Genomic DNA, 18276 nt, shown 5'->3' on the forward strand with positions numbered 1-18276 from the left:
CGTTAGTTTGCGCTGTTTATGCACAACAAGTTTAAGCCAATAGGAGAATACATCCGCTCTATGGTTAGCTCTAACAGCCAATCAGGGCCGTGCTTCGCTGCGCGTATCCAATCGCGACAATAGGCGGGATCATACAGATCTCGTTCAGTCAGTCCTTAAATACTGCACCAACTCCACAGATTACCTTACTGATTTCTTCTACACTCTGAGAAGAGAATTATCTCGAAAGAACATGTCTGGAAGAGGCAAAACCGGAGGAAAAGCCCGCGCCAAGGCTAAGACTCGCAGCTCCCGTGCTGGTCTGCAGTTCCCCGTCGGCCGTGTGCATCGTCTCCTGCGTAAAGGCAACTACGCTGAACGAGTTGGTGCTGGTGCTCCCGTCTATCTAGCTGCCGTTTTAGAGTACCTCACAGCTGAGATCCTCGAGTTGGCGGGAAACGCTGCAAGAGACAACAAGAAGACCCGTATCATTCCTCGCCATCTTCAGTTGGCCGTCCGTAACGATGAGGAGCTGAACAAACTGCTCGGGGGAGTGACCATCGCCCAGGGAGGTGTTCTCCCCAACATCCAGGCCGTGTTGCTGCCTAAGAAGACTGGCCAGGCTGTCCAAAGCACCGGCAAATCGGGAAAGAAGGGTTCTTCCCAGTCACAGGAGTATTAAAAACTACGCTGAACTGAGTTAACTCACCCAAAGGCCCTTTTAAGGGCCACCCAATTACTCAGAAAAGAGCTAACGTTCCTTGTGTTTTGAATTCTGGTCGAAGTCTGTATAGAGGGAGAACTTTTGCATATTAAACGGTCTTTTTTTTTAATTCAAACAAAGTTTCTTTTTTGTGTGTTATGAGTTCGGAATAATTTTACACGTGATCAACGGGGAGGAAGAAAGTAATAACGGTGAAGTTAATTTGTTTTTTTTTTATTACAGTGTACACTTTCATATTGATATATAATAGCGGGAATTAACAAACATTTGTAGGTCAAACAATTTGCTGGTTAATTTAATTACGTCTTGAGAAGGCACATTGTTGGATCAAACCTATATAACAAATATTCTAGACCTAAAACTGTTAACAAACATTTTTCTTTAAATTGTCTACTTGGTAAAAAAAAACCTTGTATGGAACCCAAGTTCTTAAGAAAATACATCTTAGCACCTCATTATTGTGATTTAATGAATATTCTGCATTCTTAAAATGCATCGTGTATATATATATAAAAAAGAGGATGTGCTGTTAAATAAAAATGCCATAATTTGTGAGAGGTACACAAAGATCAAATGTACTCTATTCTTAATTTAACACCATGGCCAGATATTAAAGGTAGCTATTCTGACCACGTCATTATCAAACGGTTCATAGATAAAGGCGGCAGTCTGACATCATTAGAAGTGAAAGACCATCAGAATGAATTCTTCCAGAATTCTGTGCCTGAGAAGAGATGATGGTAGTCACAACAGTAGAAAACAACAGTGTCTTTTGTATGAACCAGCAGCTGAGATGAAAATTGGTGCTGTCACATTGTTAAACTGAGGCATAGTATCTGAAATGATTTGTTGGTTGTTTTTACATACAGATTTATACAGCCAATCAAGTTTGTATTTAAGCTCTGGAGATTCGGCTGTAGAGCATACAGTTGAGAGTATTGTTTATCCAAGTTAACAGCATGTCAAAAGTTCCAAAACTAAGTCATATTCCAGTGCACAAAATTTAAAAAGCCAGCTATCGAGCATCATTTAGTTTCCTGGCTGTTGTGAGAATGTCTTTGGCTCCCTTATTAAGGAGAGCATTTGCCAGATCCATTCCCAGTTTCTCAGCAGCTTCGAGGGCTGATGATGATACACAGTTGGCAGTGACTCCAACGTGTACACACTCCTGTGCACTCTCGCTCACCTGAAAGAAATAAGTTGGAATAAAAGTTATAATTCTGTAAATAATACAGAAGGCTGTAAAATTGTGAATACATTGACATTCAAGAGTTTGGGGTTGGTAAGATTTGTTTCTGAAAGAATCCACATGCTCACAAAGGCTGCATTAATTTAATCGAAATACAGTAAAAATAGTAGTTAAAATATAATTTTATATTTGTATATATTTTAGGATCTGAATTTTTTAGCACCATTACTCCAGTTTTCAGTGTTACATGTTCCTTCAGAAATCATTCTCATATGCTGATTTCTCATCATGAATGTCGCAAACAGTAGCTGCTTCATATTTTTGTGGAAACCATGAAAAAATTTTCTCCATGATACTTTGATGAATAAAAAGTTCAAAAAAGTTTTTTTTGTAACAACCTCTTGTCACGGATCAATTTAATGCATTCTTGCTAATTAAAAAAATAATACGGACCCCAAACTTTCATCTGCATGTATATTTAATACTTACTTTATTGTCAATTTCCACAACCGTCTGCATAGTGTCTTTCAAGCAATCAGCTCCATCCAAACTATAAACTGCTCCAGTCAAATACAGCTGAAACCAGAAACAAGATCATTCAGTCTATGCTATACAAACAAAACATCAACATTTATTCAGATTTGCATTGTGTGAAGTAGCATAATAACATTCCACTGAAGGTCTGTAAATACAGTTTTAATTTTGCCTCTTTACCATGGACCCTTTCACTTCTGTATGCACAGCAACAGGAACACTGCAGCCTCCTTCCTGAAAGTAGAAAAAGGGTATGAAGAGCAGTATTAAAACCATTAAACTACACAGAATGCCATCCGGTCAAACTGATATGAACCAAATACAATGAGAGCTGAGTTCATGTTCATGTGTGTAAAGAAACCCACCAGCTGCTTGAGAAAAGCTCTCTCTGAGATGCACTGCAGCACTGTGTCTGGATGACACAAGACAGACACCATTTCCAGAATGTCTTTATCTTGTGCTCTGACTTCCACTGCCAGTGCTCCCTGATGAGAAGGCACATTTCTGTTTATTTACAGACTATTTACTAAGGACACACTTCTGGAGGTTAAAGTTACAGTGAGTATGCATAGAGAGCAGTCTGATCAAAAATAAAGCATTATTTTTCATGTATTATATGCATTTTATTCCATTCAATGCATTTACTAAATTGTCTTTACTTGGTCTAAAAACTCTTACATTTACTATCATAAAACCCCCAGAAGCTGTGCATGCAACATGTACCATATAACTGCACTATCATGGCTTCGACCGTTAACATAATTTGTTACACAGGTGTTTCCTTTAGTGTTAACTGTTAAGCTTGCAGCTGCAGGTGCTTATTTTCTCGCATGAACAACAGTATGAACAATACAATAATAAGTACACACCATGACGGATATAAACTCTGACAAATATTTGCTACTAAATTTAATGCATGAAAACCTAATGTAATTTGTCAGTTACTTACCTGGCCAACAGCATACATGCAATCTTCAGGGCCCAGAATCTGCAATTCATACAACGGATACTATAAATACACTATAAATAAATCTATAAACATTGCTCTATTCAACAGAAACTTCCATATTCAAAATAGTGGTTAGCACACCCTTATCATGTCTCATATGAAATCTATTAGAAGAACTTAATATAAGGTCCTAATTTTTAATATATATATATATATATATATTTTATATCAACATTTTCTTTTTTTCAGCTTTCGTTAAGAAAACTACAATTGTGATTTTATTGTACCTGACTGATTCTGCTGTCCCAGCCCATACGTTTAAGGCCTGCTGCGGCCAGAATAATGGCAGCATAGTCATCCTTTTCATCCAGCTTCTTCAGACGGGTGTTTAGGTTCCCTCTCTATAGCAGTAAGGTCAAGGTGGAAGACTCTAGTACCATTAAAATGCTATATACAGTATAGGGAGACTGGCTGGTGTAACAAATACCCAGGAAATATGTGCTTGCGTTGGCAGTCCATCAAAATCAATGATAAAGCTCCTGCCATTAATAATATATAAACATCCACCGACGCAAAAGGAAAGGAAAGGGCAGGATACAATATTTTCAAACTCCAGTTGAGGGAATCGTTTCTTCAGCTGAGCTGCTCTGCGAAGTGAACTTGTGCCAATCACGCTGGGAAAAAAAAGAGAGAGTTAGAGGTTTAAAAGCGTCTTTGACAACTTTGGTTACATAACTGCACATAGCTGTCGAAACATGACATCTATGGGAGAATGGAGATTTTGAATTAAATTCAAACACCATAAAATCCACTGATCTTCCTTGATTATTGGGTCATCGATCAAATTCTGGAGGATAGATGCTGGCACTTTTTATTTGGCATGACAAGATGGTTAAAAAATACAGAGCTCACCTCTTCTCTGGCAAGCTGTCTAGGGTAAGTCCAGCATTCTTTGGATGAAGCACCACTGCATCATGGGGATTTTCCCTCCTTCACAAAAACACACACAACAAATCACTCACCACTCAAACAGCTTTTTAAACTACATACTACAGTGCCTTTTGGTAAGAAGTCATAAATATGCAATTAAAAAAAATTACTTAAAAAATAAATAATATTAAAAACTATTAACTGAGACCATTAATTAAATAGATATTTACACTACCGGTCAAATTTTTGGATTAAGTAGTTTTTGTGTGTTTTTTTTTTCTTTAAGATTCTCATAATCATTTATTTGCATTTATTTTTATAAAAAACTGTGAAATATTTGTACAACTTAAAGTTAATGTTGTATTTACAACATATTTTAAGATGTAATTTTCTCAATTAGTAGTGCTGCTGAAAAATACATTTTAATGAAATATATTAAAACAGTAAAGAGTTATTAATTTTACATTATTATAATATGTTACAATACTCAGATCAGATCAGGTGCACAAAAATCCAGATCAGCAAATCCCTATACTTTACATTATTTTAATATGTTAAAATATTAGTGTTCCACTGTATTTTCCAGCAAATAAATGCAGCCTTGATGAGCATAAGAGAATTCTTTCAAAAATATTAAATATTATTAATTTAAATTAAATTAATAATTAATCAGAAAACAAAACAAATATTTGTTAGATGTTGAGGTTGTGGTGCTTACTGAAGAATGGCTCCAATAGTGAATCCAGGGGGCAATGAGGTAGGTAAATCCTTAAGAGAGTGCACCACAATATCCACTCTAATGAGTAAATAAATAAAAATAAGACAAATCACCAACCCACACACTAGAGGAAAAATATTGTTCTACAATGTTACATGCTTAAATAAGGTTTATTTAAAAAAAACATCAACAGGTAGAATCAAGTCTAAGAGTCCTGCATTCACATCCTCTGATGGAGAGTGTTGGAAACCAGTAGAACAGGGATTGAACAGTAATACAAGCAAAATGTCCAAGAGAAAATAAGACTGAGGTATTCAATATGTAATATCAGTAATACTGAAAGTCGATCTAAAGCACATTACGGCATAATCAACTGAACAAGTCCATTTTTTGAGGGAAGACCTTCATATAAAATGCCACGAGAACATACTTAGCATCAGTGTCCTAACAGAAGCACAGTTTTGAATCCTCATACTTACTCATTTCTCTCGAGGGCATTCTCCAGCTCTTTGGTAAACAGGCTCTTTTCGCCAATCTAAGAAAGTACAGGTTTAAAACATGGTCAGTCTGACACATTTGATAATGGATTTGTACTTGTTGGGCAGCACACAAAAGTTCAAGGGCATTTCTTCCGACCAAAACCTGACATAATGGCACATGAAATTGAGCATGGAATTCTACCTTTGATAATGCAGTGTCCAGGATTTTGTCCCCAATTGTAGACATGGCAACTGAAAAGCACGCAGACAAAAAGGTTGAGGGCTGAATAGTTGTGCACTGGCTCCTATTCTGACATCATCATTCATGTCTTTTGACACAGACAGTAGGATTCAGCAGTGAAGCAGTCGTATAGATTACACATTCTCAGCAAAACACAATCGCTCTCTGTTCTTAGACAAGCAGTGAGTGCATGAGGACAAGAAAACGTGTGTGTGTGTGTGTCTGTCTGTGTGTGTGTGTGTGTGTGTGTGTGGATTAAACAGATTAAAATCTATGCATCTGATTAAAAGATACAACAAATACAAAACAGTTAATGTAGAGGGAATTCATGCAAATTATAGCAGGCAAACTGTCCTCACCTATTTCTAGATGAATGTCTGGATAAAGCTCTTTCAGTCTGCCGGCCACACTGTCGGTTTGAATGCGAGCCAGCTGAGAGACACACACAACCTCATTATTGAAGATACAAAAATGTGATTTCATCAATGTCATAAAGTTCCAGTGCAATATATGATGCAAAAGCATGAACAGATTTACTCAGAGAGTGGCTCACTGATAAGGTGCTTTTGAAGATCCTCTTTGTCATAACTTTCATGATAAAATGTTAGCAGTCACTCCCAGCAATCAATATGGTGACACTCAGGGGCTGTTTCTATCTGATTAAAAGCACATGCATTTCACACCCATTTCCCTTTTGTTATCTACCCTCAATTTTTAACGATTCCCTAGAGCATATCTAATTCTAGAATCGATTTCTATATACTCTTAATTCAATTTAAACAGCATTTATTCACTATTTTAGACTTAACTGACTCCTTTTATCATTTCATTTGAGCTTGCAATAAAGAAAATCTACAAGAAGGGTACATGCCAAGTGCTTTCAGCCTGTACAGTGTGTGGGACCCTCAGCCAACCAAGTGACCCACAATGAAAAAAAAAAGAAGCTATATTTTCTCAGGGGAATTGTGTCATTAAAAATGCATATTTTATTAAACTAAAATTCCTTTATAAAATGCTTATCAGATTATTAGGTAATGTACTATATAAACCAACATTTCTAAATACATTTTATATCTAAAAAATTTCACACACTTTATGTGTTTTTCAAAGTTTAAAAATGGTTATAGTTCATTATAATCTATTCAAACAATAAATGTTAAATATTAAATACAGTGTTAAAGTTAAGTGCAGAAAATGCTCTCACTGGAAGATGAACAAATTTATGAATACATTTTAAAACAGCATAGCTGAATGCCTCAAGAAACATTACCTGGCTCTTCCTTGTTCCCATGCGAATAACTCTGCTGACTTTCCCATTTCCTTCCTGAAAGATAGAAAATATCACTAGATTTCATAATAATGCTCACCTCAACTCTTACAGCAAAAGTGGTTTCATCATACTCTCACTTTAATATACTTGAATGGTCCTTCCATATTATTTGCAGACACTTTTTACAGCTCAGGCTACAGAAGAAGATGTGTCAGGTCCAAGGCCTGATGAATGACTGACTGAATGAATGAGCAACTGGTGGAGGGCTTTTCTTCTTCTATACAGTGTCCTTGCATTCCCCACACCCTGTGTTTCTGGGCAGAGCTGATAATGCATCTAGTTGCGGGTCAGATATATGCTGACCGCAGTTTGACCAGTTGTTTCACAACAACGCTATTTTTTATTCGGATGTTCATGTTCAGAAAACATTATGACAGATGAGACTAGAACAGACAAGCTGTATACTGGCTGCTTAAACCATGATTCTAATAAAATTACATTTTTTATTACATAATGTGAAATTTCAATTTCTCTTTTTAAAAGGCTTGGCTATCAGACCCGTGCATTGAGAGAACTAGCATCTAACTACACTGAACAAAATAAGAGATAATCTTGATTAAGATAGCGTGCATTTATCCTTAATCAATCGCTACATCATCGACGCACTTGTCGTCAGAATGTCCTTTAAAGTATGACTCCCTACAATAAAGTGGATCATTTGTCAAACATAGGTATAAAATACATTCAACGTTTTTTACATCAGTCCTAAATGCAAAATTCCATATTTGCTCAATGGATCCACATGGTTTCAACACCCGCCTATTTCTCTCTCCATCCTCCAATAGAAAGACAGAACGTTTGAAATGGCAGTTCACCGAACCAATAAAATATCACTAATGTGGCAGTTGCGTTAAATCATGTAACGTTAGTAGTTGCACTTACTTGAGAAATACTACCGTTCCCTGACATTTCCGCTGTGAAAGTGGAACGATGTGTTCCCCGAACTGTATCGTCAAGATTTTTCACTCATTGGCACAGTTGTTTTGGTTAGATGGCTGGTTTAGAGAATTTCCAACTGTTACCTCAAACTCGTGACCAGATTCCTGCGTGACCTAGACGAGAACGATACTTAACTTCCGTCTGCCAAGAACACGCCGGTCGGCGAGTGTGTTCATGCACGTCATGCAGCGCCACACAGCGCATACTTAAACCCAACGAAACTCATGTCCCCAAATATTGTTTTAAATTGAGTTATAATGACTTCAAATAAAATGTACAAAGCATTTTAATGCAAGACAGACAGAAAACGTAGACCGATAGATAGACAGATATATATTTTTATTGTTGTTAGCATAACTGCTGTTTATAAACATACATTGTATATTTGAAACGGTTTTTAAATATATGGAAACTAATATTTAAAACGTTTAAAAATATAAATATATATTTTTTATGCCGACGGACACTGTGCTGCGTTATCACGGGTACATTCCAACCTGCTACATAATGGTACGCACGGGCCACTTCAAGGGCCCTTCCGTTCAATGGCACAAGGATGATCACGGTCACTTCCATTAGATACATAGATACGTATGCCAAAATATTGGTAGCACTTCTATTTATGATGTGTAGTAGCCTTTTGTTTTCCTCGTTTGGATAAAAGCGTCTACATGAATAAATGCGTAATGTAAAAACAAGAAAACAATGTACGAAACAGCGAAACAGAGCAGTTTTTAAGGGTACGTAAAAAGATAAAAAGGATTTAATGACAAATTATATTGCATAGAATATAAAAAACTCGTTACAACCACATATACATAGGCTACATGATAATTTATTTAAAATTAATACTGTATCTAAAATTCCAATATAATATAATATAATATAATATAATATAATATAATATAATATAATATAATATAATATAATATAATATAATATAATATAATATAATATAATATAATGCCCTTTTACCCCGCTGACGAGCCACTTCCGGTTGGAGACGTGGCTTACATTTCTGCCATATTGAATCGCGGAGCAGCGCACTGCACACAAATAACAGTTTTATTTTTCTCCAGATATCATTTATACAGCCACACAAACGGCGTTTATAAGATCAAACGCAGAAAACATATCAGACACTGAAAATGGTAAGTATTTTTACTCGTTCATGTACAAACAGCTGATTTCGACGACGGGTTCCGGTGTTTCCATGAGAGATTGCTGCTAGCTAACGAAATGAATAGCATACTTGATTTATTGCTCGATATGCTTGCTAAATCAAGAGAAACTTCAAATTTAGCGTACTTTGAAATTGTTAATTAGCTCGGTGATAATGTCTGTGTATAATGTTGCTTCTTGAGCTGTTAAAACTCGCTAGTAGTGTATGTTGTTAGTATGAAGAGCAGTGAGCTATACATCAGTGTCAGATACTCGCTAGACTGCAGGCCTGTAGCTTTCGGTATCAGCTTCTCATTAAACGTGTCTGTGATAACAAATCAGTCATGAAGTCCGTGATTAATAACAGTATGGACAAATGACTATATCTAACCATGTAGCCCATTTGTAACATCCGTTGACGTGGTCAGATTGTGTTAGCCTTGAAGCTGCTGGCTTAATTAAAGTTTTAAAATATTGCAATTTATCATAACAACCATTTAGATCAATTCAAACTTTTTCTCTTATTTTTATCTAATTTGGTAAAGTTGCAACTAGTAGCCTATGTGTGCTTATGCAAATGGGTTTGACAAAGTGTTGCTTCATATCTGTCAAATGATTTGGAACCGGATGGATTGAAACAATTGAAGTGAACTGTAATATTTTATTTTCCCAAGTATAGAGAGCTTTAGAAAGAAAGAAACCACTCAGGTTTTCATGCAGAAAATAAGAGTAGATGGATAGAAGCTGCATTGTGTGAGACATCATACTTTCATTCGAGTTTTTGTACAGTTGTTTTATGGAAATGTTAGGTTGATATCATACTTGCATGATCTTTACTGTACTTTTCTGCCATATGGACATCCCCTGACATAGTCATCACCGATAAACTTATCGTAGATGTAATGTAGAAACTTTAATTTCCTGTAAAGCTGCAATATGTATTGTGAAAAGAGCTATACAAATAAAGGTGAATTGAATTAATTCTGTACAAAGTGTTTGCTCAGTGTTTTGTAATAGTAGCTAGCTTGTCTCATAGAGTGTTGCACTGTAGTATTTTGTAGCCGCTATTCAAACACGTAGTCAATGAGTGCATCTAAGTTTGAACAATTTAATATCTTGCTAAACAGACCACAAAACTCTTCATCCCATCAGTGTCATGGTAATGATGAATGGACCCCTTTCGTTCTGTCACTTACTTTGACGAGTTTTTCTGTCTCATGTTGAGGGTTTCCATGGTCTTTGAAAACCTTGAAGTAACACTTAATTACAAAAGTATTATTTCCAGACCAGAGAAGTCATTGAAATACATTAAATTAGTTAAAGTCTTGGAATTTACTGTAGTCAATATCATCTTTTTTTTTCTATTACTCAATACTAACCTAATTATTTGGCTAGAGATAACACATTGTGTATAATGTGTTTTCTAGTTCATATTTATTGTATTTATTTATAAGAAATGAATGGAAGAATCATGGAAATCCATTGGTCAGAAAGTGTGGGAAGCCTGCATGTTATGTAATCACATTGTTGGTTTTATAAGGCATTTCTTTGATTTGATTCAGATTGCTTTCGTAACACACAAAAGTAAGGCTGTTCTGACAGTTGATTATGTGAAACGAAACAACTTTCTCATAGGAGATTGGTTCCATCTTTGCAGTTAAGAAAGGCTTTATTCTCAAGTTAAACACATTACGAATGAAGTATGGTAAACATGAGAGCCAAGTAAAGTTGTGTCAGTTTTGCTCTAGGAAGGAATGTTAATATTGAATCTTAGTGGCCTCTTTCCATCAATACATCCAAGTAGTGTGCAGCGTTCTGCACATTCCTCTCTGAAGATTACTTCTGCATTTTTGTAAACGCTCCTTAAAATTCTTGTTGAATAACTCTTCTCCAGGTGCTGTTGGCGGCAGCAGTCTGCACCAAGGCAGGTAAGGCCCTGGTGTCACGGCAGTTTGTGGAGATGACAAGGACGAGAGTAGAAGGTCTGCTGGCTGCTTTCCCCAAACTGATGAACACGGGCAAACAACACACATTTGTGGAGACTGAGAGTGTTCGCTATGTCTACCAGCCTCTGGAGAAGCTCTACATGGTGCTGGTCACCACCAAGAACAGTAACATACTGGAGGACCTGGAGACACTGCGTCTCTTCTCACGTGTGGTATGATAAAAACAGCATACATGATGAAATAACAGAGATGCAAACATGTCACCTTTCGGAGCTTAAAAGTAACAATAATAATAAGAATGTAACAGGCCTACATTAATTGGAAATGCTAAATCCTCTTAATATTGTCAATATTTGAAGCTTTTGACAATATCCCTGGGAATAGTGGACACATGATATGCAGTAACTCAGCACTGGGAGGTTATCGCAGCTTTATTTATACATAAAAAAAAAAATATATATATTTAATTTTATGGACAAATTATTTGGTTTAGTTTTTTTCTTGATGAATCTGTGTTCACGTTTCGGGAAGAAAATTATTTAATAATATTATATAATTATAAATACTAATTATAATTATATGTGATGTATCATACAGGGAAATGTCTACCTTTAAAAAGTAAGAAATTATTATATTTTTATGTAGGTCAGATGTAGAGTTTTTTTTGTTTTTTTTTGTTTTTTTTTTTGTAAAATAGAAACTTGTCTGTGATCATTGTAGGTTGTTCTGTTAATATCAGAGTTCTCAGAGGAAGCTGACTGATGTGTTCATTATTCTTATCTTTTGGTAGATTCCTGAATATTGTCGTGTACTGGAGGAGAGTGAGATTTCTGAGCACTGCTTTGACCTCATCTTCGCCTTCGATGAGATTGTTGCCCTCGGTTATAGAGAAAATGTCAACTTGGCCCAGATCCGGACATTTACAGAGATGGACTCTCATGAGGAAAAGGTGTTCCGTGCCGTCAGAGAGGTAGGAAGACATTTCTTAAGGAGTAGCAAAGCACACTTTGTGTATTAAAAGTCTAAAAGCATGCTGCCATCTCTTCTACTTAACAAATTTGGCAATTCCCCAGAAGTCTACAGCATATAATGTATATAATATAACATTGTAGAAAATTTATTTAGCTGAGCTATAGGCACTGATGCAAAGGAGGAGGATCAATACGTTACTAGAGTGTGAAACAAGGTGCTGTGTGTGGACTTCATAATTAAACATCCCTGATCCCAGCCATGTGTTTGTAGTTTATAAATAACATGCTGACAAGGACTCTCAGATGAAACTCAATAAATTACATGCTTTATTTGCAATGTAATTTACTATCAATCATATTTCCTCCACTCTAAACTGCACAATTAATTGTTCATCAGACTCAGGAGCGTGAGGCTAAGGCAGAGATGAGACGGAAGGCTAAAGAGCTGCAGCAGATAAGGCGTGATGTTGAGCGTGGAAAGAAGGGACCAGGCTTTGGTGGTTTTGGCAGCTCGGGCATGAGCAGCAGCAACTCAGCCATCATCACAGACACACTTATCGAGCCTGAGAAACCCAAACCCACCCCTGTAACTGTCAGGTACTGTCATACTCTTAACAGACTTCAGCATTATGTAAAAGAAAAAAAAAAAACAGGAGGCTGCAGCTTAATGCCTTTTTGTTTTAGGTCCAGTGGTCCAAGTAAAGCGCTTAAATTGGTTGGCAAAGGAAAGGAGGTGGATGACTTTGTGGACAAACTAAAGTCAGAGGGAGAGAATATCATCTTGCCCAGCACAGGCAAAAGACCATCAGAGGCATCCAAATCACTGCCGCCTCCAACCCACACAGAGAGGTAAGGATATCTCAGTGCTTTTATGTAAGAATCATACTGAGTATAGTCAGTAGGACATGAGTGGCATTTGTGATCTTAATTAATGAAAATGTTTTAGTGCTTTTCATTTAATGCACTAAAAATCTTTTTTCTTTTTTTTTTTTTTCTTTTTTGCAAATATGCCTCTTTTTGAGGGTTTTCAAATAGACAATTTAAAATCTTTTTTTGCTAATTGCTTAAGTTGGTTTCAAATTAAGACCTCACATCTCATGTTATATATATGTTAGCAGCATGTAAGCAGTATATAGTCTTTTCATCACCCATGTTAACAGTAGCAGCATTTTTTGAGCAGTGTGTCAAGTACAGTTTCAGCACTAAGGCTGTTTTTGCTGCTGCTTATTCATCAAAAAGTACTTATTCATCAACACAATGAAGACCCATAAGCACTACTTTCTAAGTGTAACTGAATCTGGATTTAAGCAGTGGTCTTCTCATGTAAATCAGATTTCAAGTTTGACAATCAAATAGTTTGCAGTGACCCACTCATGTTCTTTTTTTTTTATATTACATGACATAGTGCGATAATCCAGAAATCACTTTATTTTGCTGTATAGACTAACAACTATGTAATGCATTATTAGGCACAATCTAAGATTTACCTTAGTATAGGATGATTTTAAATCTAAAAAAAAAACAAACAAAAAAACAAATTGTGTCTAATTTTCAGTGTGCATATGCGAGTGGAGGAGAAGATCACCCTCACGTGTGGCCGTGATGGTGGCCTTCAAAACATGGAAGTGATTGGTATGATTACTCTCAGAGTTTCTGATGAAAAAAATGGGCGAATTAGGCTGAAAGTCAACAATAATGACAAGAGAGGAGTGCAGTTGCAGGTAAATTTTTGCTTGTTTTTCTTTTTTTTTTTCTAAATGTAGCAGCATTGGCTAATTGTAAGAAAACCCCAAATGATCCCAGTCTGGAATTATTCTGAATATGATGCATTTTTTAAAATAATTAAATGTACTGCTATAAGTAATTTGCAGTATGTAAACAAGTACTGAAACTAATAAAAAACAATAGTTAATTGAAAAAGCTAAACCACAATATACAAACCAAAATAGAAAACTAGTAAAAATGTCTTTCTGTATTTTCTAAAACAAACAAACAAAAGAGAAAACGATAATAAACCTTTAGAAAATGTTTTATGTTAGTAACACTCTTCTAACCTTTTCCTTGTAGACCCATCCAAATGTGGATAAAAAACTTTTCACAGCAGAGTCCGTGATTGGTCTGAAAAACCCAGACAAATCCTTCCCTCTGAAAAGTGATGTGGGTGTGCTGAAGTGGAGGCTACAGACCACAGATGAAGCTCTTATTCCACTAACAAGTCAGTGCTAAACATCTGGTTTAGTGTTACCAGTACATTTTAACAGCTTACGTCTCCCCACTAGTGTCACCTGACTTATGCTCATTTAATTTCTGTTTGTGCAGTAAACTGCTGGCCCTCTGAGAGTGGTAGTGGCTGTGATGTTAATATTGAGTATGAGCTGCAGGATGAATCTCTGGAACTCAATGATTTAGTCATTTCAATCCCTGTACCGTGAGTACAAATTCATAGGCTTTAGTTCAGGCCGTAATTCACACACATTATACACATTTATTAGCATATTAAAGCACCTTGTTTCCCTGTGTGTAATGAAGTATCTTTAAATCGTTAGGCTTGTTAGTGACATTTGTCTATTGCAACAATTTCATCACAGCTCAGGGGTAGGAGCTCCTGTGATTGGTGATCTAGATGGAGAATATCGCCATGACAGCAGACGGAATGTCCTGGAGTGGTGTCTGCCCGTGATTGATGTGAAGAATAAGACTGGTAGCCTGGAATTCAGCATACCTGGTCAACCCAATGACTTTTTCCCTGTCAATGTCTCCTTTGTCTCTAAGGGCAGCTACTGTGACATTCAGGTAAGAAATTAGGTTAATTATAGTTTAGGGCAGAACTGGAGTTCTTAAGGGAACTGCAGGAAGTTCAGGAATTGATGAAGAGTTAAAGGTTTAGTTCAACCAAAAATAATTTTTTTCCTCATCCTCAAGTTGTTCCTAACCCATGAAACCTTTGTTTATCTTCAGAAGACAAATTAAGATATTTTTGATAAAATCCATATTTTTGAAGAAATTGTTGAATAAAGTCTTTATATTTGTTTTCTTTGCATACAAAAAGTATTTCTCATAGCTTCAAAAAATTACTGTTTGAGACGTATTTTACCAATGTCCTTACTAGCCTTTTGGGCCTTGAACATGATAGTTGCATTACTGTCTGTGAAGAATCAGAAAGCTCTTGGATTTCATCAAATATGTTTATTTGTCTTCCAAAGATGAATGAAGGTCTTACAGGTTTGGAACAACATGAGGGCGAGTAATTAATGATATTTAATTTTTAGGTGAACTAACCCTTTAATAATCATTTAAATGATAAAAATGCCACAAAAAAAAAAAGAAAAAAATTATAAACACGGCATGTTCTTGTTTCTCTTGACTTGTATCAGAGAACCATGAACATGTGAACATATTGTTAAATAATTGAAATGTTACCTTTAAATCATTGGGGGTACTAAAAGTAAATTATTTGACCTCAAAGGGGTTCAGCTGACAAAAGTTGTTAAATCCTGAGTTAAGGTGTTGTTCGATACAGAGTACTGAAATTAGTTAATAGATAAGGATGTCGTGTGGACAATAGAATCTACATTCTGTTCATGTTCTTTTCTCCCAGGTCACTAAGGTGTCTCAGGTGGATGGGGACAGCCCGGTTCGGTTCTCCACAGAAACGTCATTTGTGGTCGACAAATATGAAATATTGTAAAAGGAAACATCACTAACAAAATTACACCCAACTTGACAGAGGAGTGGATAAATGGACTGAAAATATTCATATAAAGAAAGAAGGGAGAGACATATAAAAGGAGGGACGATGCAATCTTTATCATCTTCAGACCTTCAGCAGTACATTCACTTTTATAAAAGTTTTTTCCCCACTGTAAAAGAAAGCAAAGTCAGTTTAATCTTTGCTCAGAATATTGGCTCCAATTGTACCCAATTTGGTTCACAAAGCAACCCTCTTTTTAGTGGCCGAACCAGTCAGTGAGGGTTAGGGCTAAAATGGAGACTGTATAAGGAAGGAGTGGGCTGGTGTAGCTTTATTTATAATATATTTTTGAATTGATGGTTTATACAGTATACCTCCTCTGTAAGGGTACAGTTATGTTGCAATCTACCACTTTGTGTTGTTCTAGACATTTATTTTCAACGTGCTAACTTTTTTGAAACACTAGAAAATTGTTGTACCTTTCTTTTAACAGCCTTTTCTTCCATTCCATTGTCAGTTTTGTCTCTTTTTTTGGCACTCAGACTCCTTGTTTTGTCTAAACTATTTATCTTATCTCCTGTTTCCATCTGCTGTTAACATCTGACATGCTTAAGAAGTTTGTGCGTGGATCTTGTCTAACTCTTGACTGGCTGTCTGGTCTCCTGGTTTCCCCCTTTTTTTCTTTTTTTAAGTGGAGTAATGCTAGCCTTTAAGGGAATTAAGTCTGTAGTCCTTTTTTTTTTTCTTTTTTTTTCAGTTTATCATTGACAACTGAGAGTATTTTGACCACCAATTCAAATGGAAAAACATTAACATCATTAAAGCCATTAACAAATGTGTAATACAGAGAGATGATTTCATTCAAGATGAAATTGCAGTCAGAAAAACGTATTGCTTCAAAAATGAGTGCTCAGTCTGTTTGCTTTATATCATGTTTTCTATTGAAAGCAAAAAAACGTCAGGCTTGAACTTTCTTACTAGAAGGCAACCTGCTCACCATCTGAAATGAGTTGTTAGTGCCCTTCAGTGGAGGATCGGGATCATGTCTGTCTCTTTGACTGTCAGTAATTGTGAGTAGGTTCTTCAGGGAGGGACCTCTGGTCTCCTGTCAGCATTATGAGTGGTACCCAGCCTGCTGAGCCATCACCCCATACTTCAGTCTCAACTCCAAATGGACCCCGCTGAAGAAAATAGGTCTCCCTTGCTGTCCTGGTTCCCAGTAATGCCTTGAATGTCTCTACATATTTTGATGAGGGGAAGGGTGTATTCAAATGTTTTTGTTGACCTTTTCCCATTGTTTTTTGTTTGGTTTTCATGGAATCATAATGTGGATTGGGGAATGGTATAAAGATATCAGAGATTTTTTTTTTTGTAATCTTGTAAAATAACAAATTAGAGATTCATGACAAAGAACATTCCAGTGTAAACATAAAAAAAAAATCATTAAAGAGTTTTAAAAGGAAAATATATTTTGTTATATGTCCTTTTTTTCAACAATGGGCATTGCCATTTAAACAATGGTTACAGTTTAAATCATATATGGTTTGGATTACATGTTTTAAATTTACCGGATTTTAGAATAACTCAACTATATATAAAATAAGCCAATATTACATAACTACTGTATTCAACCAGTCACATACTACGCAGTATTTAATTATGATACTGAATGAATCATGCCTCTGGGTTTTTTTTTTTTTTTTAACCATACAACCAGGGGTGGAGAGTTGATGAAACAGATATATTTGATGTGCTCTTCACATATGTGATGCAAGAGTTAGAAGGACTGGAGGAGAACTGAGGGCCTGTATGATCAAGAGATTATTCTTATCTAGGTGTCTATATGCTCATTTGGAAATGAAAATTTTGATCTGTCATGTTCAGGAATTAGTTATTTTTCATCCCTCCTTTTTTGGATGAAATACAATGGATCCAGCTGAGTTTCAGAAAGAGCTGCAGAAGTCTTCATCTTGTTCAGTCTGTACTGATCCCACTCTTTAAGACCATTTCCAAGGATTTTCCTTTTGTTTACAAACCAAGGACCACAATGGCCCCTAAAAGGGTTCGCTTTCAAGTAAGTTTCCTTTTGATTTGTAATTGAGGAATAGTCCTTATTCTCTAAATTTTGCTAAAAAGCTGTGTATATGAAAAGCCTATAGACTATCTAATTTTCTGTTTCATTGTGACAACTTACTTTATGTAATGTGTTCAAATGCATGCTAAATTATATATTTTCTTATAACTGGGGGGGAAACGAGCCACGTTGTCAATACCAGAGCTTGGTTAGATTTACTATTTAGATTTAAACGAAATACCTTTGCACATCCACCAGAGGTCATCATTTGTTCCATAAACTTCTCCACATGATGGCTTGTGTCTTGTGGAAATGGAAACCTTCACCCCAACTGACGCCACCGTGCATCTTTGGAAGTAAAGTTGTAGTTATTTTTTTCTTTTGCAATGATTTCTATCCTATTTACTGTATCTCAGGTCAT

At 36.1% G+C, this 18276-nt stretch overlaps 3 protein-coding genes across 4 annotated transcripts; 2 read left to right on the forward strand and 1 right to left on the reverse strand.

Moving 5' to 3' along the window:
• The first annotated feature begins 143 nt into the window (after window positions 1-143).
• h2ax (H2A.X variant histone) lies at window positions 144-814 on the forward strand. Its single transcript, XM_026211826.1, has one exon. It carries the CDS (start codon window positions 233-235, stop codon window positions 659-661), a length of 429 nt encoding a protein of 142 aa, XP_026067611.1. The 5' UTR covers window positions 144-232; the 3' UTR covers window positions 662-814.
• Window positions 815-900: 86 nt separating this feature from the next.
• hmbsa (hydroxymethylbilane synthase a) lies at window positions 901-8167 on the reverse strand. Of its 2 annotated transcripts, none has more exons than XM_026211823.1 (14): window positions 7956-8167; window positions 7014-7067; window positions 6103-6175; window positions 5705-5754; window positions 5503-5558; window positions 5024-5101; window positions 4288-4365; window positions 3974-4049; window positions 3663-3776; window positions 3376-3414; window positions 2792-2911; window positions 2607-2660; window positions 2382-2468; window positions 901-1889 (listed from the first exon to the last, which is right to left on the reverse strand). In XM_026211823.1, exons 1-14 carry the CDS (start codon window positions 7980-7982, stop codon window positions 1719-1721), a joined length of 1077 nt encoding a protein of 358 aa, XP_026067608.1. In that variant the 5' UTR covers window positions 7983-8167; the 3' UTR covers window positions 901-1718. The 2 variants fall into 2 exon arrangements, with proteins under 2 accessions (XP_026067608.1, XP_026067609.1); XM_026211824.1 differs by lacking the exon at window positions 7956-8167 and adding an exon at window positions 7151-7302.
• Window positions 8168-9005: 838 nt separating this feature from the next.
• arcn1a (archain 1a) lies at window positions 9006-17248 on the forward strand. The gene is made up of 10 exons (XM_026211827.1): window positions 9006-9163; window positions 11068-11331; window positions 11910-12089; window positions 12488-12687; window positions 12775-12939; window positions 13646-13811; window positions 14158-14305; window positions 14410-14518; window positions 14679-14883; window positions 15689-17248. Exons 1-10 carry the CDS (start codon window positions 9161-9163, stop codon window positions 15776-15778), a joined length of 1530 nt encoding a protein of 509 aa, XP_026067612.1. The 5' UTR covers window positions 9006-9160; the 3' UTR covers window positions 15779-17248.
• Window positions 17249-18276: the final 1028 nt, after the last annotated feature.

Source organism: Carassius auratus, chromosome 30, assembly GCF_003368295.1.
Source record: "Carassius auratus strain Wakin chromosome 30, ASM336829v1, whole genome shotgun sequence".
Classification (NCBI taxonomy): domain Eukaryota; kingdom Metazoa; phylum Chordata; class Actinopteri; order Cypriniformes; family Cyprinidae; genus Carassius; species Carassius auratus.